We start from the raw sequence: 24,736 nt of genomic DNA, 5'->3' as shown, positions 1-24,736 counted from the left end.
CAACCACTGCGCCACCGGGGAGGCCCAAATTATTTTTATTTTTTAATCTGGCCATAGCTATTATGTAGGAAACCCTCTGACTTTTATATACCTTATTATTGGTCCTCTCTCTGGTCATCTTATTGACATTTCTACTATTTTATTGACATGTCTACTATTTTGATTACTATTTTTTAGTAATCTGCAACTGATTTTTCTTCTATTCTTTCAATTTTTTATATTTGTTTCTTGTCTGACCCCTTTATTTACACTATAAAATTAGTGTATAAATTCATTTATTTGAAATATTTAGCACCTTTATTAGTAAGACACTGTTTTGGGCTCTGGGGCAAATACAGCAGTAAAGAAAAGAGATAAAAGTCCTTGTGCCCATTGAATTTATTGTCTAATTGGGGGAGACAGATAAATAGTTGCAAACTATTAAAAATCAAGTACTGACTATTATAAATTAAGTACTGATAAGTGCTATGAAGTAGAAAAGCAGACTAAGGGTATGGAGAAGTGACTCTTACACAAAGTGATGGGAGAAGGCATCTCAGAGAGGTGGTGTTTCAACACCACCTATAAAGAAATAACCAAAAGAAGGCCATTGTTGTTAGAGTGAATGAGAATGATCACTAAAGTCATTGAATTTGAGGACTGGGGTGAAGATGGGAGTAGGTAGCGCCAGATTTCAAAGGCCATTATAAGAACTTATATCTTTTGTCTGAAGAAAGTAGAAAGAGGGAAATAATAAAGAGCAGAAATTAATAAAAGTACAAAAGAAAGATCAATGCAGCTAAATATTGGTTCTTTGAGAAGACAAAAAAGAAGAAGGAAGGGCTAGATCTCTAAAGGTACTGATAAGGAAAAATTTAAAAATTAAATTAAAAAAGGACTATGAAAGACTATGGATCTTGTAGATATTAAAGAGAAAAGACCATGTTAGGAGCAAGTTAAATAAATATAATGAGAAATTTAAATAAAATGAAAAAATCTCTAAGAAAACCACAGGTTATTAAAAGAAAAATAGGAGGGCCTCCCCAGTGGCACTGGGGTTGAGTGCTGGGCTGCAAAGCTGCCCGCAGCCTCTGCAGCAGTGGTTCCATCCCCGGCCACCGACGAGAGTCCCACATGGCGCGCAGACCTCTCCTGTCATGCCCACTGCTCCCCTCAGCAGTGTGTTTCATCAGTCTGCCTGTTCTGTTCCCCGCTCTGGCTCTGGTGAATCCTCTCACCCTCCTGTGCTTCTGACTGTACCCAGTGCTTGTATAAATAAATAATTTTTTTTTAAAGATTTATTTATTTATTTATTTATTTGTACAAGCACTGGGTACAGTCAGAAGCGCGGGAGGGTGAGAGAATTCACCAGAGCCAGAGCAGGGAGCAGAGCAGGCAGAAGGATAGAAGTACACTGCTGAGGGGAGCAGCGGGCGGCAGGAGAGGTCTGTGCGTCATGTGGGACCCTCCTCCGGTGGCCAGGGAGCAGCCGGGGATCGAACCGGTGCCGCTGAGGCTGCGGGCAGCTTCGCAACCCAGCGCTCAACCCCTGGGCCACGAGGGAGGCCCCAGAGAGGTCTTTTAAATCAGAATTACCTTACAGTTAATTTAGTCTTCATAAATAGTTTGGTCAAGAGCCAGTATTTACATTTCAAGTGATTAGATTATCTTATTTGTTTAATTTATTTCACTAAATGTGCCCTCATTTATAGACAACAGTATCCCTCTGTACTCTCATGTGTAGTTTAACCAGAAGTGTGTGCATAGGCCATTATTACTCTGTAAAGTTTGTCAGAGTCTTAGGACAAAGTAGGGCCCATTTTGAATATGCTGCTAGACATATAATGACTGAGTTACATGAAATTAACATGAACTATAATTAAGATAAGTAGTAATACTTTTTAAAGCAAAGTGAATTGTAGGCATAAAAATCAAGTAATTTTTTAGAGTGAATGAAAGAAGTCCTAGAACTATATAAGATTGTTAGATATTTAATATTGAAATTACCTTGAGGGCCTCTCCTGGTGGCGCAGCGGTTGAGCTCTGGGTTGCGAGGCTGCCCGCAGCCTCTGCACCGCCAGTTCGATCCCCGGCCACCACCGGTGAGGGTCCCACCAAAAAAAAAAGAAAAAAAAAATTACCTTGAAAGGTTAGCAACAATCCTAGGTGATAAAGCTAAGCACTTACAGTTTGTCCTTTCCTGTTAGTTTATCCTTTTCTATTGAAACCTTAGAAAATACACTTTGCTTAGATAGCTTTTTGAAAGTTGAAATGCCTGAATAACTCCCCATTTTAATGTAACAGTACTAATGGACCACCTCATGAACTTTTTTTATTTGTTACCCACTAAAGGCAGTTAGAATCCAGTCCAAAACTATTCAGGGTGAACCATCTCTTTTAACATTCATCTTAATCTCAAATGCTTAAATGCCTGGCTAGATTTACATACATTCCACCGATATTGTCACTCCACCAAACTTTGCTTTATCACCTTTATCATCTTGTAAGCAAGTTCTGTAGTTTTTTTCATAGTTGACTAGAATTGCATTTACTCATTTAACTTCCTCAAAATCAACACTATAGGAAACAAAAGGGAAAATTCTTTTACTTGTCAACAACACCTTCCCTTCTAAACACTTAACCTTAGTCTTCACTATCTTAAGAAAATTAAAAGCACTTACTACTGTAACTAAGGAAATGTTTGCACATTGGAGGGCATATGATAAGTGCTCTTAAATAAGTACAATGCAGTGGAGGTAGCAAGATAACTTGATAAACGGCTTCCTTCTCTCATCAACAAAGGCTGATATCATATTATTCCTGGTCCAGAAATCTGAGTTGACAGAAGACATTTCATATAATACTATGATTACAATTCATTTTGTCAATCACCTGCCTTCAGAAGGGAAGGTGTGATATAAACCCATAAAATAAAACATCTGCTTTATCTTTAGAAGATAAAAAAAAAAGCACTTACTACTATTAAATTGAGTTTCTTGGGGCCTGTGTCCTGAGAATGATAATGATTTTAGAATTTTTCAAGTGTGTGTGTGTGTGTGTGTGTGTGTGTGTGTGTGTGTGTGTGTATTCATATTCCCTCCCTACCTGCATTGGTAGGTAGCTGCATTATCAAAGCAAGTGCAGTTGGTACCTGATGTCCAGGCAAGATTTACTGAAATGTTAAGGTATTCACATATTCCCTGTAGATATTTTTTGTAGCATCTTTTGTAATGAATAACATAAGGCTGGGGAAAAAAACACATGTTTACCAGTAAGGGTCAGGCTGAATAAAATATAAAAGTACCTGGTGATACTGAAAAAGTATGAGGGAAATTTATATGAACTGATAAGGAACAATTTCTAAAATATATTAAGTGAAAAGCCAAAGTCTTTACAATATGCTATCCTTTGTGGGGAATAGATATAATTATTCAAATATAAATAGATATAATTATTCAAAAATAGATATAATTATTCAAAAATAAATAGCTGTGTATATCTATACATAGAAACAAAAACAAAAAATTAATGTCAACTAAGGATATTAAGAAATAATGGTTCCGGGCCTCCCCTGTGGCACAGCAGTTGAGTGCTGGCTTGCGAAGCTGCTCGCAGCCTCTGCAGCACCGGTCAATTCCCAGCCACCCGGCGAGGGTCCCACATGGCACACAGACCTCTTCTGCCGCCCGCTGCTCCCCTCAGCAGTGTACTTCGGTCCTTCTGCCTGTTCTGTTCCCTGCTCTGGCTCTGGTGAATTCTCTCACCCTCCCACACTTCTGACTGTACTCAGTGCTTGTATGAATGAATGAATGAATGAATGAATGAAAAGTAATAATGGTTCCATACTGAGTTCTATGTAATCTGTGGTAGAAACTTTTGAATTCTAGAATAGTTATACTGTACTGTTATAGGGCAGCCCCGATATTGAACGGGTTGCCTGGCTGTGGGTCCTCCCCCGCGCACTTACAAGGGACTTATTAATACTCCATTACAGGCACACACAAAAGGTTAATAAAAGGTTTATTTGCAAGGGAAAAGGAAATAAGGAAAATGTACAACTCAGGGAGAAAATAAGGAAATAAAGTCTTTAATGCGTCCTACCCGATCCACCGACCTGGAAACCCAAAAAGTACTCTCCGAGCTGGCCGGATACTGCGAGCTGGTGGAGAGTCAAAATGGGGGACCCCTCCAAAGCCCATGTGTCTGGCTTTATACCAACCTGGCTGCTTAACCCCACCCTCAGGTCCCAGCCCCTTCCCTTTGGTGGTGATGGGATTTGGAGTTCCCAGTGTCTTTGGCTTTGGCCTGGGGTTGGGTGGAGTCCACAAAGCCTGTATGGAATTAGCTTTAGGACATCCTTTTCCCCCTAACAGTACCATCATAAGTGTCTAAATGTCTCACTTAAAGAAAATTTGCAGCTTGTTCAGATACCCCACCCTGAATTGTCTTTGACTAATGAGCCTTGGGTCTGTTTCCATGATAGTTTCTTTCCCTGTGACATAATTGTTACTTCATATAACAATTGTATACATGGCAATCAGAGTAAGTAATTGTAGAAATATAGTTATGAATGTGTGATACTATGTCATAGTGTTAAGAAAGATTTGAACTTGAAAGAGCTAATCAGTGCTGGTGGCTATTTTTCAGCTTTCTAATAAGTAGATTTTAATTACTATGTATTCCAATATGCTTTGTTCTAGGCTCGGATGCTCATCACAGAAGAAAACTTGATGACCATTATCATTAAGACTTTTATGGATCATTTGAAGCATCGAGATGCCCAGGGCAGATTTCAGTTTGAACGATATACTGCTCTACAAGCCTTCAAGTTTAGGAGAGTTCAGAGCCTTATTTTAGATCTTAAGTAAGCTTGTGTTTTATTATCACACTGATTGCAGCCTGTAAAGTGTCATTGTTTTTCTATTCATTGTTATTTTTATCTTGTTCAGATATGTGTTAATTAGCAAACCAACTGAATGGTCAGATGATCTCAGGCAGAGGTTCCTAGAAGGATTTGATGCCTTTTTGGAATTACTCAAATGTATGCAGGTATGTGTAAATGACACATGTTAATTGAAACACCTTTCCTTTTCTTTCTTTTTTTTTTTTTTTTTAATTCATTGAAAACTTGAGCACCTTTCTGCTTTCTGTGCATCTATTTCATTTTGGGGTCATTTCCAAAAGAATAATCTGGATGGGCCAAGAAGCTATTATTTAATTAAAAACTTTTGGAAGATGTAATACAAATGAGATTCCAGAAAAGATTCTGACATATACTGTCATTTTGTATATGTTTATTCTTTAGTTACCATTTACATTCTTTTTTGGGGATTGCAAGTTTATATTTTTAATACATTTGCACAAGGAAGAATGATCAAGTTAGTTATTTTAAAAGCTATAATTTTTTAACTGTTTCCGTATTTCTTTTTCTCTTTGTGATATATTTATATAATACAATATAGAACGTTCCCTCTGCATTTAATTCTCTTTTTTTGAAACATGCCCTACCCCCTTTTACCAAATAGAATCTAGAAGCAGAAACCAACTGGTATATTTAACCAGTTTTAACTATGAAAAAGATAGATGACGTCTCATAATATCTGAGCAAGTACCATTATAATTCCTTAGTAGCTATCTGGGTTTCTTAGAAGGAATAGATTTCCTGGATTGGATGGTGTTCATAGGTATTCAGTTTGTTATAATACTGCTGTGTTTTTTCTTGTACCTATAAAAAAAAAGCTATCTCATTTTGAAAATTCAAGGTTGCTTGTATTTTCTATTATTTGATCAGTTCTGATACACCAGGATAGACTATTTTCTGAAAAGTGACACTCTTGTATTAAAAGTTGTTAACTTTTTCTTGTTTTTACTTTTATCAGTCTATGAAAACTTTCAGTTTCAGATTAGAAATAAATATAAAATATTCACTCTAAAGCCTGTCGAATTGAATAACATTTCTAAAGCCTGTCAAATTTCTTCTAAAAATTTTGTCTGTCAGCTGATAAAGCTAAAAAGGAATTTGAAGGAGTATATATTTTATCGTCCAAATCATACAGAAGATTGCCTTGAAAGTAATTTCTTCTGTACTTACTAAAATTTTTAATTTGTGTTTTAGAGAATGTTATATAAACACATAATTTATGAAGTTGGACTTACACTATGTGACGCTTCCTGTTAAATTATTATTTGCAATCAATAAATATTTCTTCTACATTATTTTTAAAATTTCCATGTAAGAGAACAAATTAATTCATTTAAAATTTCTTCACTTCTTTTAAGGGAATGGATCCAATTACACGTCAAGTAGGACAGCATATTGAAATGGAACCAGAATGGGAAGCAGCCTTCACCTTACAAATGAAATTAACACATGTTATTTCAATGATGCAGGATTGGTGTGCTCTAGATGTGAGTTTTTTCTGGGGGTAGGAGTCAGAGAGATCAGTGGGGTGGGGGGGGGAATAAACAGATTCCTAAGTAAATTTTGAAGTATTTGAAACTGATATTGGTGAAACTTAGCTTACAAAAAGCATGCTTTCTTTCTTCACATGTAAATTAAATAAAAAGTAAAACTAAATCCTTAGGGGAAAAGAGGTTGAAATAATTCATACTCTGTTCTCTTACGTTAATTACTATTTTCATTTTTTCCATAACCCCTTCTAGATTTTGAGCATATTGAGAGTTTATAAATTTATCCTCCCAAATTTTTATTATTGGTACATTTGTCTTGTGTCTTTAGATTATTTTGGCCTTCCCTTTGTTGTAAAACCTAGATGAAAGTATGTTTAAATTGAGGTCCAGAGAAGGCTCTGAACTCTGTCAGAGTTAATTGATCAAAGAATTATATTCCTGACTGAGGGGACAGCTGGGTCATCTCTGTGATGGAGGAATGTGGTTGTTCCGGGAGCGGGGGAAGGCTCTGTGCATAGCCTGTAGATAAGTGAATGAGTGGCTGACTTTGCAGGGCCTTGGAGACCATGGAGAGACGTTGGGATTTTATTCTAATTGAAGTGGGAAATCACTAGAGACGTCTAATGAAAGTGAGAAGATCCAACTTACATGTCTTTAAAAGTTACTCTGTGTGGAGAATAGAAAGAGAGGGGCAAAAGTAGGAGGAGTGAATTTAAATAGAGAAATGGTTTGGCTTTCCTTTTGAGTTATTGGAAATGATCATTGGCCAGATTGGAGAGAAATTTAGAAGATGAAATTGCCAGCTTGGCAGAACTGAACAATGGGGAATGAAGGAAAGGGAAGGGTATTGGAATAATTTCTAGATTTCGACAGCTAGATAGAGATTTCCTTTCACTAAGACAGGGCACTGGAAGAACGAAGTTGGGGAGAGAAGATTGAATTTGATTTTTCCCATAATATTTGAGGTACTTACTTATCATCAAATTAAAGGTGTTTATTCAATGTTGTAGAACCCCAGCCTTTTGAGTAACTTACAGAAAACCCTCTCTTTTAGGAAAAAGTGTTAATTGAAGCTTACAAGAAATGCCTTGCTGTATTGATGCAGTGTCATGGTGGTTTTACTGATGGTGAACAGCCAATCACATTAAGCATTTGTGGACATTCAGTGGAAACTATCAGATACTGTGTTTCCCAAGAAAAAGTTAGCATTCACCTTCCAGTTTCTCGTTTACTTGCAGGTAAAGCATTCCCCCCCCCCCCCCCAAAAAAAGAACCCTGAAATTATCCTTTAAATTGTTGTTTGTGGTTTATAATTACTGAATACCTAACTACTTGTTATTACACGCATTAACTCATTTAATCATCATATTGGCCTATGAGGCAGGTATGTTCTTAAATTCACTTCACAGATGGGAAGAATGAGACACAGAGAGTGACAGAGTGTCACAGAGCAAGAAAAGTCAGAAAGGGAATTTTGAGGTAGTTTAGCACCAGAAGCCTTATTTACAACCACTGTACCATAGTACTTCATACTCAATGTTTTATATTGTTTAACTCAACCCAGCTTCACTGTCTGTGTGTTATCAAATTCAAGCCAGTCTTTCACTTTAGTAGTTGCTAATAAGTTGAAGCCACCCTAGATTTTCTCTCCCTCTAAGCTGTTTCTTACTCGTTTATTGAAAAGTTATCAATAGTTTTGATGATTGATAGGGTAATAATTGTTTTAATTATAAGTAGTTGATTTATATGCCATTTATAATTGATACATTTGAAGCTGCCACCTTGCAATAGCCAAGGATTTTGAATATATACTTGTTTATCTCTATATACTCATTTCAGAGCAAATTCCTTCCTTATTTCTTGATTACAGTAATTCTTATCCTGCTCACATACTATTATTTCCTTTAATTCTATTTATCTTAAGTGTGTGGCTCAATAACAATGTGATATCAAACTGGCAGGGTTTTTTTCTTTGTTCTTTGTTTTTTTTTTTTATAGGAGAGACTGTAGAAAATTGGTATCATTTCCTCCTTAAATATTTGATACAGAATTTACCCCTAAAACTATATGGACTTAATGCTTTTCTTTTGGGAATATTAACGGTTGATTTAATTTCTTTTTTTTTTTCAAGATTTATTTATTTATACGAGAACTGGAGTATAGGACAGAGGTGCAGGAGGGTGAAAGAATTCACCATAGACAGAGCAGACAACAGAAAACGCTGCTGAGGGGAGCAGCGGGCAAGGCAGGAGAGGTCTGCCACACCATGTGGGTATCTCCCTGGCCGGCGGGAATCAAACCCGCACTGCAGAGGTTACGGATGACTCCATAGCGCTGTGCTCAACCTGCTGCACCACCAAAGAGGCCCCTTAATTTCTTAATAGATACAAGGCAGGGCCACTTATTTCTTTTTCCTGTGAGTTTCAGTAGTTTGTTACTTTTAAGAAATTAGTCCATTTCATCTAAGTTATCGACTTGTGGGCATGGTGTTGTTCATAGTATTCCTTTATCAGCCTTTTCATGTCCCTGGGATCAGCAGTAATAAACCTGCTTTCATTTCATTGTTCCCCTAATTATCACATTATCCTACTGACAAACCCTATCATTTCCAACAGTCTTTTGGATTGTTACTCATATTGTGCTGATCTAAGATAGATTATATGAATGGTACATCAAGTAGAACAACAAATAATTACCTAGAATGAAATAGTGATTACAGGAAGAGATTTCTCTTACTCCCATTACTTGTTCAGTTTTGCTTTTATAAGTACTTTGCACATACTGAGCTGATGATTTTCAACATAGGCAAGGACAGTGTGATTTTACAGCTTAGCATTAGACTAGAATGCAGCAGAGAGGGTCCTGTCTCCAACTACAACTGCTGATCTTTTCTGCCTTTATAAGTCTGATTGATTGGGTTGAAGTTGGTGCTACTAATTATCCACAGGGAATATAGTCACTACTTGAAAATGTACTAAATTCTGTTTAGGTATTAACCTCCCACAAATTTCCTCAGTAAACATTTTGAGCATTCTATCTCACTGTATTTGACAGCTCTTTGCCTGAATATGTAATCTAATTGTAGAGCTGAGTAAATATAATTTGAAACAACTTGGAGTCTATGCTAATGGAACTTGAGTGGCAAACATTAGAATGGGATTCATAATACAGGTCTTCTTGGATAAGGAAAACCTCAAACCAGGCTTGACTGAGCAGCCAGCATTTCTTATTGAGATTGTAAAAAGTGCTGTCTAGATAACAGCATAAGCAGGACAGTTCTTAATTAACAGTTTTTAGCTTACAGCATTAAGGTTGACTCTAAGAGAATATTTTGCAATTTGGAACTGAAGAGGTTTTGATCCTAAACTGAAAGTTCTGGGGAATTCTGAGGTCAGGATCAGTGCAAATAGTGAAGCTCAGGACCATTTTTCTCTCACTCCTCTATTCTAAATGAGAACAAACTCCACGGCCCAGTGAAATAAAATTCTTAATGTTGGCTTAACATTAATTGCTTTAATACTTATATTCCTTCTTTTGCTCTGTTGTATGTCTAACATTCGTTTCTATAAATGTAATCAATATATTAAGACCAGTTCTCAGTATGCCTTTCATACAGAGGTTCATGAGGCTAACAATTGAATAGCTTTATTTGTAGATGCAATTCCTTTTATATTTTCATTTATAATACGATATATTCCCAAAGAAATTAACAGGTTCGGGCCTCCCCGGTGGCGCAGCGGTAGAGCGCTAGGTTGCGAAGCTGCCCGCGGCCTCTGCGGCGCTGGTTCGATCCCCGGCTGCTCCCCGGCCACCAGAGGAGGGTCCCACATGGCGCGCAGACCTCTCCTGCCGCCCGCTGCTCCCCTCAGCAGTGTCCTTCGGTCCTTCTGCCTGCTCTGCTCCCCGCTCTGGCTCTGGTGAATTCTCTCACCCTCCCGCGCTTCTGACTGTACCCAGTGCATGTATAAACAAAACAAACAAACAAACAAACAAACAAACAAATAAATAAATAAAACATGCCTCTATAAAAAAAAAAAGAAAAGAAAGAAATTAACAGGTTCGATAAAGGCTTGAGTGAATATTTTTTCTAAATAATTTTCACTTAAAGAAATATTTTTTTGTTGTTCTTCATGCAGGTTTGCATGTATTATTAAGCAAAAGTGAAGTGGCATATAAATTTCCAGAGCTGCTACCTCTCGTAAGTAGTACTAACGTTTAAAAGTAAATATTTATTGTGTTCCATGTATTTTTAATCATTTTGAAACAAACTTCATTAGATTTCTCCAGGCAAATAGAACATATAAGATATGTGTGTGTTATGTGTGTATAGCGAAAGAGGAGATGAGTTTTATTTATAAGGAATTGATTCATGAAATTATGGAGTCTGGTAAGTTGGAAATATGCCTGTAAGGACAACCCTGCACACTACAGGCCCAAGGGAGAATTGATATTGCAGTCCAAAGGCAATGTGGATGCAGAATTTCTTCATCTTTGGCTAGGGGGGACCTTAGTCTTCTTTTAAGGCCTTCAACAGATTTTATGAGGCCAACCCACATTATGGATCTTATTCTAGGCACCAACCACTGCTTTCACTCTTGCTGGAGATAGGAAACCAGGTTATGGAAAGTAATCTGCTTTACTTAAAATCTACTGACTTTAAGATTTTTTTTAAATCTACTGATTTTTAAAATCTTAAAAATACCTTCACAGTGAAATCTATACTAATGTTAACCAAAAACTGGGTATCATGGTCTTACCAAGTTGACACATAAAGTTAACCATCACACAACGATACCTTAACCATACCTTAACCATACCTTATTTTATATAAAATACAAGGCATTTTATTATTTTACATAAATACCTTGTATTTTATATAAAGGTATTTTATATAAAGGTATTTTATATAAAGCTTCCATCCCCATCAACCAGTCTTCTATATAGAGTTGAGATTTTTGTTTCTTATGTGTGTCCTTCTACAGAGTGAACTGAGCCCACCCATGTTGATAGAACACCCTCTTAGATGTCTTGTTTTATGTGCACAAGTACATGCAGGAATGTGGAGAAGAAATGGGTTCTCACTAGTAAACCAGGTAAGGTTTTTTAATCCTATAAAGAGTTTTCAATCCCTTCTTTGGCTTCTATGAAGGTTGTAATTTTCAATATACTTAGACATTGAAAGTTGAATATATTAAAATAATTTGAGAAGATAAATATAATATTAAGCCCAAAAGTTTCTTAGAATTTTTACTCAGCTTTTGTCAGGAAACTGTATCAACATGAACTTAATTTTCTTGATTTCTCACTTGTGATCATTTTTAGAACAAAGTTGGATGTTTTCAAAATATAATAAAAATCCAGAGTTCAAGTACTGAAATTAAATTTTTTTAAAAGATAAATGTTTTGTTGATATAGCTTTGAAATTTTGAGTTTTTGATTTTTAATCCACACCAAAGCTTGGTATAGGTTTTTACCCCTATTTTGGTAGCTGTATGCCTTACTGAAACAACTTTTTGGGAGACCCAAAAGGTTGGCTGCAAAATGTGAACCACAGGATGATTGCAGCAGTATAGAAAATTTTAATAAATCTCTACTAATCTAGTATTAACTGTTAGGGTGGGTGGGTGGGGGTGGGCGTGTGGGGGGTGTGTGTGTGTGTACTTGCATGAACCTGTGTGTTCTTTTGGAGATGGGGAGAAAGGGAGCAGCACAGATAAGAACCTTCTTATCCCATGTCATTTTCTTTTAGATTTATTACTACCATAATGTGAAATGCAGACGTGAGATGTTTGACAAGGATATAATAATGCTTCAGGTAATGACATGAAAGCATTAAGCTTAAAGGTTGTGGGGAGTGTTTTTCTTCTTGTTATTTCCACAGAGCCCAAGCATTATGATCATTCCCAAATATTTAATTCCAACCTAACCCATTCTACTAAAGCTCCAAACTCATATCATTAACAACCTATAGAACATTTCCATCTAGATTTCATCTCAGATTTAACAAATTCAAAGTAACTCTTTTTATTTCCTCTGTACCTTCTTCCTACTTTGGGTTCCCTACCTTGGGGAGTTATTCCTTAGTCTACACAGTTGCTATATCAGAAACCTGAACACCAATCTTTCTTCATTGTCCTCTGTTTAAAGACTCATAACGCTACAAACAGATTTTCAAGGCTTGCAGTAATAACATGTCATGCTCTCTTAAATTCTAAACTCTCACATTTATGTCTTTTGCTCCCTGGATTACCCAACCCCTCCCCTTCTTTTTCTGTTTACCTAGTAACTTAGTTTCCTTCATATTTTAGTATTTAGTTCAGTGTTTACTTTCTCCAGGAAGCTTGCCTAAAGCACTAACATATAGCTAGCTAACTCAAAAGCCTTATGTGCTTCTGCGCACCAGAGTATCCCTAACTGGATTGTAGTTGGTTACTTACTTTCCATCCCCTCTTCTAAACCAAGCCAACAATATCTCACTCCCCTTTTTGTCCAGAGTGCTTGTCAAATAATTTCCATATTATTGCTGAAATGGACTTAGTAATTATGAAAAAGCTGTGAATATTTTTAAAAGAATAATTTATGCATACAAGAACTGGAGCACAGGTCAGTGGTGCAGGGGGGGTGAGAGGATTCACCAGAGACAGAGTGGGGAATAGAACAGGCAGACTGACTGAAAGAAACTGCTGAGGGGAGCAGCTGGCAAGACGAGAGATCTCCTGCACCATGTGGGTAGGTCCCAGGTCGGGAATCGAACTTGTGCTGTAGAGACTGTGGATAGCTTCACAGTGCTGTGCTCAACCCTTTGCGCCAGCAGAGAAACCCCCTGAAATGTAAATTTCAAAAAGTATTGGTTCGTAATAAAGCTCAAGTTGATTTAGAATTTATGCAAATAGAGCTAGGAAATTGGGGTCTCCCCTGGTGGCGCAGTGTTTGAGCTCTGGGCTGCGAAGCTGCCCGCAGCGTCTACAGCGCCGGTTTGATCCCCGGCCACCGGCGAGGGTCCCACATAGCGCGCAGACCTCTCCTGCTGCTGTTGCTGCTCCCCTCAGCAGTGTATTTCGTCTTTCTGCCTGTTCTGCTCCCTGCTCTGGCTCTGGTGAATTCTCTCACCCTCCAGTGCTTCTGACTGTGCCCAGTGCTTGTGTAAATAAATAAATCTTTAAAAAAAAAAAACAAAACTAGGAAATTGAAACTATTGTTTAAAAGTTGTCACTTGAGCTAGTATAGTGTTTACCACCAAAAGTTAGAGTTCTAACTAAGAGTTTAATATATATAAAAAAAACCCTAGAAGTTTAATTGACACATGTCAATTTCTTTCAGATTCCATATACCAGACAGTGATGAGAGCCCTGAAATAAAACTTCAGAACTTAATTTGTAGGTTCACATTTAATTCAAAGCATTGAAAGGAAGGCGAGCGCACAGTCCATGTTATTCTTATGTATGGGTTTAGGTTTTGTTCTGTCTGTGCTTTGTTTTACCAGTTAAATTCTTGTCCATGCTTATTGCTACCACAAGCAGGGATAAGGGCTTCCATCTTTTAGTGGAATTGGTAATCAAATAAGCTGTTTTCTCTTATACATACCAGAATATATCTCACTGTGTAGTAACCCTTTTGACCGTCACCTTTTCCTCTTTCTCACATGTTAAAAAAAAAAAAAGACAGGTGTCTCCATGATGGACCCAAATCATTTCCTGATGATAATGCTGAGCCGCTTTGAACTTTATCAGATTTTCAGTACTCCAGACTATGGAAAAAGATTTAGTTCTGAGATCACTCATAAGGTAAGAGCATGTTTTGTAAGACCACAACATATCACTAAAGAAGCCTCTTTATTTTGGGTTATGTCAGTCATCTGAGATAACACAGTGTGCATATTCCTGTCTCTGTACTCTGTCCCCCTCACTTGTTACAGGATGTAGTTCAGCAGAACAATACTTTAATAGAAGAAATGCTGTACCTCATTATAATGCTTGTTGGTAAGTTTGACTCACTTGAGACATTTCTAAATTATGATTGGATTTTTTGGTAGCAAATAGTTCAGAACTTCTGAACTGTTTGTCTTGAGTAGTTGACAGTCGGTTTTTGGGAAGAATCTGTCTTCTCCCCTCTCGTTACTGTAATGTTGACAGCTCTGTGGTTACTGTGGTGCTTTGGAAAAAGGAGTACAGTTGCTAAAGCAGAATAAACTGGAAGCCTCTCTGGGGCAAAAAGGGGGGTCAGGAAAATTTAGCAAGCAAGAAATTGAGTATTTAGGAGCTCTTTACTTACATCTTACCTATGTCTCCCTCCGTGGTTTTGTGGTACAACAGTATAATTCCAGGTTCGTTAAGACCTATGGCTAACAGATATAATCTCTTATTGCCTGTGTTTCGGTCCTTTCCTCACATCTTTCCCATTTGTGTATTCTTTGCCTTCTCTCATCTCATAGACTACTGTCAGGAAGTGATACCAATTAATCAGGTTTCAGAGGTGATAAGTCTGAAGGACAAGGGAAGGTTCTCCCTCCCTGCTGCCATGCAGCAGATGGTGTGAAAGCAGTTTCCTATGCTACCAGTGCAAATACTACCACACTGATAGATACTTCACTGCCGCTAAGCCCATTCCACCCTTCTGATCCCTTTCTTTTTCACTATTAATGGTAACTGGAGTTCTCGCTGCCCTTCCCAAAGCTTGCACTTACCTGCTGTGTCTCAGACTCAGAAATGTGGTGGGGAGCACCTGTTGCCCTAGCTTTTTGCCAGACCAGTCATTACTTTTCCTGTTGCAGAAAAGGACTTGAATAGAGAAATACAGTGCATTGCATGATTATAAGTTTATATCACATAAGTATTGTGACTATGTTAAATGTGTATGTATTTACTTTTTCATTGTTAATAGGAGAGAGATATAGTCCTGGAATTGGACAGGTAAATGCTACAGATGAAATTAAACGGGAGATTATCCATCAGTTGAGCATCAAACCTATGGCTCATAGTGAATTGGTAAAGTCTTTACCTGAAGATGTAAGTACCTACATTTTTAAAAAGAAAATTCTAGAAATCCTTCCCTACTTTTATCAGTCTAGTATGTATACTGCAATTCTCAGACATTTATAACTCTTGTCACTTTTTTTTAAAAGATTTATTTATTTATGCATACAAGAGCTGGGGTACAGACCAGAGATGGAGGGGGGTGTGAGGCGATTCACCAGAGATAGAGTGGGAAGCAGAACAGGCAGACTGAGTGAAATACACTGCTGAGGGGAGCAGCAGGCAAGGCAGGAGAAGTCTGCTGCGCCATGTAGGTTGCTCCCTGGCAGGCCAGGGATCGAACTCATGCTGCAGAGGCTGTGGATTTCTTCATAGTGCAGTGCTTAACCCCTTGCGCCACCACGGAGGCCCTCTTGTCACTCATATTAGAAATCATTAGAATACAGAATACTAGGAATTGAGAGAAGAATAAGAATATAGGATCTTTTAGAGTGAAGCCTTGAAAGTGATAAGGATGCTTGTCCTTAGAACTGAAGTATCTATTAGCAAGGACTTGTTATAGGGTCTATAGTACAAAGTTGCCATGGTCAAGTTCATTCTGTGACCTGGTATATTGAAGGAGTGAGAAGTTTTTCCTCAGCTGTGTAGGGTAAGCAGTTTTCCAGAGCTTTTAAATTCTGAAGCATCCAAAGACTCCTTTGGATCTCTTCTATTTTAGCGAATGTCAAGTAATACTCGCCTATAGAGGCCATTATCACACATAAAAAAATAATAATACTTTATCTTAATATCACTAAATATCTAATCAGGATAGAAATTATTTGTACTTATTAATCGAGGATGTGAATTCTGAGTTGTAAAATGAGGGAGCAATTACAATATCCTGTAGACTTTGGAATAAGGAAGAATAAAATTTAAAAGTGGCATATGCCTTGCACAAGTGATAGCAATTAGATTTACCAAATATCTTTAACCAGAGAATTCTTTATTCAGAGAATTCCTGTTAATACCTTGTCATGAATGGGGTATGATTTGGGAAATCATAAATATCTAAAAATAAATAAGAAATTAGTATACTCATTTCACAAAATATTGCAAATATTTTACATCAGTATTGTTTAAATATTTTATGTGCTTTGTTTTCATTTAACTTCTGTTGAAAATGTAGCCTTAGTTCCATAGAGTGGTGACTTGTTTTTAATTATATCAATCTGAATGAATATAACCTTACCAAAAAGTTTCCCTAATTGTATATTAATCATTGTGTTTACTATGGAATTTTCATCTGTAAAAATCGTAATAATGTGTGGCTACCTCATAAGGTTGCTGTAAGCATTAATGAGCTAACAGCATAATGCTCAGAGTGCCAACAAATACTAGTATGATGGGAAAACACATTTATTTGTTTCCTTTTAGGAGAACAAGGAGACCGGCATGGAGAATGTAATTGAAACAGTTGCCCATTTCAAGTGAGTTTACTAGTATTTTTTTATATGTTCATGTTCAATTTTTTTATATGTTCATTTTTCTTAAATTGTTCCCTATGATGGAAATGTGAATGAAATTGCTACTTTCAAAGAGTTAAACATTTTCAAATTTTTAATTCTGAACAGGATTTCTCACTGACATTTTACTTTTATGATCTAACATTATCTCAGCAATTTAAAGAGCTCTGAGAATTTTCATTTTATTCAGGATAGGTATGCATAACATTTAATTTCAGATAACTGAAATTAACTTGGATATGTGGTCTTTGTAAATGTCTTGAATTTTCTTAAAACTGCTATGTTCCCACTTGAGTGTGCCACCTAAGTTGTGGGGTGACCTCCAAATGCTGCCTTTTCTTGTTTCCTTGTGTTGCTCCATCAATAACAAGGTTAACCCCTTGCCGAGGTAGTGCAGACAGTGTGTGGTTTTGGAGAAAATATAGAAGAGATTCTCTTAAACCCAAAAATTGTATTTACTTTTTTCTCTTGATGGACTTTATTACAAACACCTTTACATGTCAAAATACAGAAGTTTGAAATCACTTTTAGTGGCCTTCAGTTGTTTGGAGATGTTTTTATGTATGTGCCCTAGATCCTGTGGTCAGACTGGATTGTTACCACAACAGTGACCATTCTTCTGTCTAGTAAGGACAGATTCAAAGTGGATGAGCTAAATAAAATGGACCAACTTAAAGTTTTGGGTGCAGATTGCCGAGTTAACTGTTAGAGGTAGTAGTGCTGACATCTCCTAGCAGTGTATGAGCGATGTTTTTTTAATTATGTATTCTAAGACTGTCTCATGAATTAATATATGACTTAAGTAATAATATTTTAAGGACCTTTCTTTTCATAGAAAACCTGGATTAACAGGACGAGGCATGTATGAACTGAAACCAGAGTGTGCCCGAGAATTCAACTTGTATTTCTATCACTTTTCAAGGGCAGAACAGTCCAAGGTAATTGGGAACATTTAAAGTGTACTGGGGAAGGATTGGAATTTTATTTTGGGTTTTTCCTAAACAAATTTATTCTTCACTGATTGAAAAAGAATACTGGTTTTCTGTAGGAAATCTGGGAAACTTTTTAAAGTTTTTTTTTTTTTAAGATTTATTTATTTTATTGATTGATTGATTTATACATACATGCATACAAGCACTGGGCACAGTCAGACGCGTGGGAGGGTGAGAGAATTCACCAGAGCCAGAGCGGGGAGCAGAGCAGGCAGAAGGACCAAAGTAGATTGCTGAGGGGAGCAGCGGGCGGCAGGAGAGGTCTGTGCGCCATGCGGGACCCTCCTCCGGTGTCCAGGGAGCAGCCAAAAATCAAATCAGCGCTGCAGAGGCTGCGGGCAGCTTTGCAACCCAGCGCTCAACCGCTGCGCCACCGGGGAGGCCCTAAAAAGTTTTATTTTTATTTTTTTTTTTATTTATTTATTTTTTTAAATAGAGGCATGTTTTTTATTTATTTATTTATTTGTTTGTTTGTTTGTTTTTGTTTATACATGCACTGGGTACAGTCAGAAGTGCGGGAGGGTGAGAGAATTCACCAGAGCCAGAGCGGGGAGCAGAGCAGGCAGAAGGACCAAAGTACACTGCTGAGGGGAGCAGCGGGCGGCAGGAGAGGTCTGCGCGCCATGTGGGACCCTCCTCTCGTGGCCGGGGAGCAGCCGGGAATCGAACCGGCGCTGCAGAGGCTGCGGGCAGCTTCGCAACCCAGCGCTCAACCGCTGCGCCACCAGGGAGGCCCCATAAAAAGTTTTAAAGAAGAAAGTACAGATTACCTATTATAATGCCACCACTCACCACTTAACATTTTGGATTCTTCCCCAGTGGTTTGCATGTACATCTATAAGATCTATATAATTATATACATGCACACACATATAATTGTCTACATTTTATTGGCTTTAAAGACAAATGTCAACCTATATTATATATCAGTTAATGCATTTTATACTCATTTTAAAATTAGTACTACTTAACATTATGCTTTTCCATATTACTTTATGACATTTTCTTGATCATTCTTAGATAAATTTTTACTTTTATCAGTCTACTCTTTTAAAACATGAAATAAATGAAATTATTGGCTAGAACTTGAACATTAAATAGAACTTGAACATAAAGCTTGTTTTTAGTTTTTAATGCATATCTTACGGTTCAACCTAAACAACTTCTTTGGATTTGTTTTGTATATGTTTCCCCTGTATTTTAAAGCAAGAAATAACCCATTCAAGGGCACTCTTAATGGAGTGGGATGTAAGCCTTGATGTATCATTGGTGAAGGCTGTAACACTAAGGATAAAAATCTTTTAAAATCAGAAGATAATGGTGCAAACGTCAACTTATGTCAGTACTTTTGTATTATTAATTCCCTGTCCAAATTACTTTCTTTTGTATTAGGCAGAGGAAGCTCAACGGAAATTGAGAAGACAAAATAGGGAAGATACAGGTATTTTTCATCTTTTCAGAAATCTCACAACAGTCTCTTTTATTTGTTAAACACTTATATATTGATAGATTGTCCTTAGTGTAGTGGAAGGTTTAAATATAAGCTTTCCAAGTGACCAAAGTACTGATAAGCATACTAATAATGAAATAGTCCATACCAAGTCATTCCTGGGTTAATGTTTTTTCTCAGATTTGAAGATGTTCTGGGGAAAAGTAAGGCTTTTTCTTTTGTTCTGTTGGTATATACATAGTTCTTTTTGTGCATTTGATTGATCTTGAGAAGATAAAATACAACTTCAGTGTGTAGATGAATATTCTTTGAGTGATAACTATCAAAAGTATTTGTTAACGGAAGTTTTTTTGAATGCATGCTACAAAGGAAACCAATAATAACTTCATTTTCAGCACTTCCACCTCCAATTTTGCCTCCATTCTGCCCTCTGTTTGCAAGTCTGGTTAACATTTTGCAGTCAGATGTCATGCTGTGCATCATGGGAACTGTGCTGCAGTGGGCTGTAGAACACAATGGATATGCCTGGTCTGAGTCTATGCTGCAGAGGGTAGGTTTGAAGACATTTATATTTGTATTTTAGTGGTTTTGTAGTAAAACTCGAAATAATTGTCAGTAAAACTTAAGACAAAAATGTATTTTGTTACCTTAATTTGACACAAGTATATTATTACTGATTTTGTGTCAGATAATGAAAATGAGGGTGGCCTGACCAACTATATATATCACACAAGGTTGTAATTACCTTTGTTTGTTGGCCAATCTGTTTCTCATTGATTGGTCTTGTGGGTCTCTGTTTATGCAGTACTCGGATATTTGTGTATTATTATCTTTTACATATATTTTTCATTTAATTCTCTCAAACTGAGTTCATCAGTATCCATGTTCTGCAGTTGAAGAAATTGAAATTTAGAGATTTATAGTCCTCTACCTAGTAGGTGACAAGTCTAAAGCCTTGTTGTATTTTACTTTATAGCTTTAATATAAAAGTCATTCTTAGTTACGATCTCATTGAATCTACACAACACCCTTCTGAGTAGTTACAACTTTTTCCATTGTATAGGTGAGTCAAGTTTAAGTGATATTTAATTAATTTGTCCATGTTATTCAACTAGTAAGTAACATAATTATTCAGTTCATAGAATTAGCCTACTCTGCCTTACTCTGTGCTGGGCACATTACATACAGTACTTGTAATCCTCAAAACTCTGTTTTCATCCTTTTTTAAGATGATGAAATTGCACTCGGATTTTCTGAAGGCATGTAGCTTAAAAGCAATGAAGTAAACAGCCCTATTTCCAAGAAATGTTATACACAGACATACAAATCTTCAGAAATTCAGGAGCAGGTTAAGAGTAATTAAAATACAGATAGATTTGGCATAGTTATATATTTTCTTTGAAGTCCGTTAAGAAATATTTTGTGAGATATACTGAAGAAAACTAAACTTTATAGATTTTGTGGCATTAGCGATAAAAGTGTGTCTCTTTCTGAAACGATTTTTTTAGTTCCTACAAAAATTGAACTAGGTTATTTTTCATGGACTAGGTAATTACATGATAGTTTTCATCTCTAATTTTTTAATCATTGATTCTTAGAAGAGTTAAGACTGTAGTATAGGGGTGGAATAAAATTGAAAATTATATAGTGTCTTATAGTAATTTTTTAACTTATCCTATGAACTTGCAGTTGAATGTAATTGAATTTTCTTCCTAGCTAAATAGAATTGTTTTCCTTGCTGAGGTTTCTTTTTTAGAAAATGAACTTTAGAGTTTGGATTTAATAAAAATTGGAATTTCAAATTAGATTTTAATTATACTTAGTCTTTAATAACTATTTTTTGTAATAGTGTTTTTTTGTTATTTCTTTAAAATATGTACTTAATTTTCATTTTACTAAATTTAAAATATTTTGTATTTGAGGTGTTACATTTAATTGGAATGGCACTACAAGAAGAAAAACAGCATTTAGAGAATGTCATGGAAGAGCATGTAGTAACATTTACCTTCACTCAGAAGATATCAAGTATGTATACACTTTTTACTAAACATACTCAACAGTCTGTAATTTTAAATATGTAATGTAACTTCTTTTATGTGATCATATAGGTTCTAAATATTGAATCCAAATTTCTGAGGCTATATATATTCATCTGTATATTAAAGGTACTATATCAGTTCCTGATGCATATTTTCTGAATACTTAGTACCTAGATATACTTAAAATATAAAAATTTTAATTCATAAACAGAAAAAAGTTAGTCCTTAGTTTGAAATCAATAAAGGACATACTTTTAAACTCTAGTATACTTTTTTTTGTAATTAAATAGATCTGATCTATGTCATTGTATAAATTTAAGGTGTTAAGTTGATCTGTTGAATTTGCAGTTGATTGCATGTGAATGATACCTTTGTAGTAATATTTGTTGCGTTATGTAATTATAGTACAACATTGTATTCATCATACTGCACAATAGATCCCTATAATTTACTTACTACAATAGGTTTGTACTAATAAACACCATCAATCTAGGATATACTTTTAAAAACAATAAAAATAAGAAAATTAGCTATAGGGCGTTGCATTATCATTACATAATGTAATAATAGCTTTTTTAAAATGGCCTGGGAAATCGTTTTTTTAGCTTTTCATTAAAAATTTTTTTTTATAAGAGAATGCCTTTTTTTTTTTTAAGATTTATTTATTTATTTATTTATTTATTTATTTATTTATTTATTTATGCAAGCACGGGTACAGTCAGAAGCACTGGAGGGTGAGAGAATTTACCAGAGCCAGAGGGGAGAACAGAGCAGGCAGACTGACGAAGTGCACTGCTGACGGGAGCAGTGGGCGGCAGGAGAGGTCTGCACCAATGTGGGGCCCTCACCCGGTGGCCACGGATCAAACCGGTGCTGCTGAGGTTGCAGGCAGCTTCGCAACCCAGCCAGCGCTCAACCGCTGCGCCACCGGAGAGGCCCAGCTTTTTATTAAAATTTTTAAACATATAGACAGGTTGAGAGAGTTGTATAATAAATAGCCATTTACCACCTAGATTCAGTAGTTAATATTTTACTATGTTTGCTTTTATATTTGCAGTTTTTTAAGACTTTTGTTATAAACACAATTTTTTACCTCTAAAAGAAAACCTTTTTCCTTATTTACTGCACTGTGGCAGCTGTGAATCTTTTCTTGTTTGCTTAGGGTTTTATTTTTGTTCATCTTCAATATTACTTATGAGTTTTTATTCACTCTTTTACAGTACTCTTTGGTGCTCAAACTGTGCCAGTTTTGTTTGGCAAGAGTCTGTTCTAATGACTTCTATGGCCTTTGGCCCTAACTCCATTAGTGTTTTAGCACCACCTTGCTGTCCTGTGCTTCTGTTGTACTTAAGCTGTCCTGGACTCGCAGTCAACCATTTGTTGAGCTGTTTAAATGAATTTAGGTGTGATAAGAATGTATGAATTCCTTGCTTGCAGAAGATAATTTCTACAACTTTGGTTAGTGTGTTGTTCTCCACTATTTTTTCTGAAGAGATAATGGCCAAGAATACTGTTCTGCTGAAGGATGCAGAGGAATAGTCCTCTCCTATTTGTTGCTAGCTCTCTGCTTTTCCCTTCCCTCATGTGGGTAAATGAGAAGAGGATGGGCAACTGCCTTTCCCCACGAAAGACTGTATTCTTGGGTGCTCATCTTTGTCAGTATTTCTTTGTATGGATTTAACATTGTGTCTTTTGCCTTCTTTTGTTCCTGTACTTTTACTTCAAGATAACCATGCAGAAAATTTCTTAATTTCATTTACTCATCACCATACAGTTTCAGATTCCCTTTCACTTTCTCTCTCTTTTTTTAGAACAGTCATCATTTTCTTTGGAAATTCCTCATTTTTCTTTAAACATTTTATCTTAATAGATATACTATTTATACTGTTTATATCTGTTAAACAGATATACTGTTTCTAGAATTGGCTCCCTAAACCATGACCACATAATTTTAGATCTGGAAGACTATTAAAGATCACACAATTCAATAACTTCATCTCCTAGGAAAGAGGAACATTTTGCCAAAATGGTAACACTTAATTCAAGAAAATCAATAACTGGACATTTCTAACTATAGAACTAAATTAGTTAATGTTGATTAAATGTGCTTTTGAGAGTATGGATTGACTTTTGTGTTTTTTCCCCACAAAAGAAAATATTTCATTAATGAAAAAAATTTATTTATTTTGAATGGAAGTTTTATCAAAAGGTCAAAATGAATAGGTATATTTATATACATATATATCCCTGTAATCCTAAATTATGTTCTTAGACTTGTAATATCTCAGGTAGAACTTTTTTCCTATTTAATTTCGCTGGAGGCTATTTTTAAATTATCATTTGGTAGATGATCTCAGTTCTGTTGATAACTTGTTTGTCAAACACAAATGGATCACATTCTCCAAAACACTAACAAGTAAGAGCCATAATCAAATGATAGGCAAATGATGTTACAAACAACTACATTTATCATCTTATGCATGGTAATAAACACTATGATGTGTTAACTTATGTTTTGTGCCTTTTGTTTTTCCACTTTAGAACCTGGTGAAGCACCAAAAAACTCTCCTAGCATCCTTGCTATGTTGGAGACATTACAAAATGCTCCTTACCTTGATGTCCACAAAGACATGATTAGGTGGATATTAAAGGTAAAATGTCCTGCCTGCGTTGCTCTATTTTTGTGAGAAACATTAAATATTTGTTGTTCTTATAGTTAATAATGTTTCAGAGCATCAGAATAACTGCTATTTTTCTTCATAGACTTTTAATGCTATTAAGAAGATAAGGGAGAGTTCATCCACCAGTCCTGTGGCAGAGACAGAAGGAACCATATTGGAAGAGGTATAAGAAGTAAACAGTGGTAACAATGAAAAATTATAGCTAGTTCACTATAAACAAATATATCTGCATTAATATTATACATGACACCATTCACATGCATGTAAATTCCAAGATGTTCCACTATTTGTTTATTTGTTGTAGATTTTTTTTTTTTTGGTCTGATTTTTTTCTTAACATGTTAGATTGAAGGTTAAGAAATCTTTTCTCTTGTTTACATAAGATTATAGAACAGTTTTTGGTTAGTATTTACAGTAAAGATTCTGCTTTGGGTGGGAAAATGTGCATTTAGCATCCAGTGGCCTAACTGAGTGAAGCATAATTTCAGAGTTCAAGAGACAAAGACAAAGCTGAGAGAAAGAGGAAAGCTGAAATTGCCAGGCTGCGCAGAGAAAAGATCATGGCCCAGATGTCTGAGATGCAGCGACATTTTATTGATGAGAACAAAGAACTCTTCCAGCAAACCTTAGAACTGGATGCCTCTGCTTCTGCAGTTCTTGATAGCAGGTAAAATATCATAAACATTTTTTCATCTCTTGACCAGCCT

The 24,736-nt window shown here is 36.1% G+C and overlaps 1 protein-coding gene across 4 annotated transcripts in view; it reads left to right on the top strand.

Moving 5' to 3' along the window:
• Window positions 1–24,736, top strand: part of UBR2 (ubiquitin protein ligase E3 component n-recognin 2) — a gene marked incomplete at both ends in the record, with an annotated part of 108,329 nt that overhangs the window by 53,451 nt on the left and 30,142 nt on the right. For all 4 annotated transcript variants that reach the window (XM_084228348.1, XM_084228347.1, XM_084228350.1 and 1 more), the window contains 18 exons: window positions 4,680–4,843; window positions 4,929–5,028; window positions 6,259–6,387; window positions 7,445–7,628; window positions 10,527–10,588; window positions 11,373–11,483; window positions 12,140–12,205; window positions 14,052–14,174; window positions 14,306–14,369; window positions 15,271–15,395; window positions 16,779–16,831; window positions 17,703–17,805; window positions 19,252–19,300; window positions 19,705–19,859; window positions 21,232–21,334; window positions 23,890–23,999; window positions 24,112–24,192; window positions 24,518–24,696. In XM_084228348.1, the coding sequence (XP_084084474.1) occupies window positions 4,680–4,843; window positions 4,929–5,028; window positions 6,259–6,387; window positions 7,445–7,628; window positions 10,527–10,588; window positions 11,373–11,483; window positions 12,140–12,205; window positions 14,052–14,174; window positions 14,306–14,369; window positions 15,271–15,395; window positions 16,779–16,831; window positions 17,703–17,805; window positions 19,252–19,300; window positions 19,705–19,859; window positions 21,232–21,334; window positions 23,890–23,999; window positions 24,112–24,192; window positions 24,518–24,696 (1,961 nt within the window). The remainder of the gene's footprint in view (window positions 1–4,679; window positions 4,844–4,928; window positions 5,029–6,258; window positions 6,388–7,444; window positions 7,629–10,526; window positions 10,589–11,372; window positions 11,484–12,139; window positions 12,206–14,051; window positions 14,175–14,305; window positions 14,370–15,270; window positions 15,396–16,778; window positions 16,832–17,702; window positions 17,806–19,251; window positions 19,301–19,704; window positions 19,860–21,231; window positions 21,335–23,889; window positions 24,000–24,111; window positions 24,193–24,517; window positions 24,697–24,736) is intronic.

The sequence above is a fragment of the Talpa europaea genome (assembly GCF_964194135.1).
Source record: "Talpa europaea genome assembly, chromosome: 2".
NCBI lineage: Eukaryota > Metazoa > Chordata > Mammalia > Eulipotyphla > Talpidae > Talpa > Talpa europaea.
Note: the sequence above shows the minus strand (reverse complement) of the source record. Positions and strands in the feature narration are given on the sequence as shown.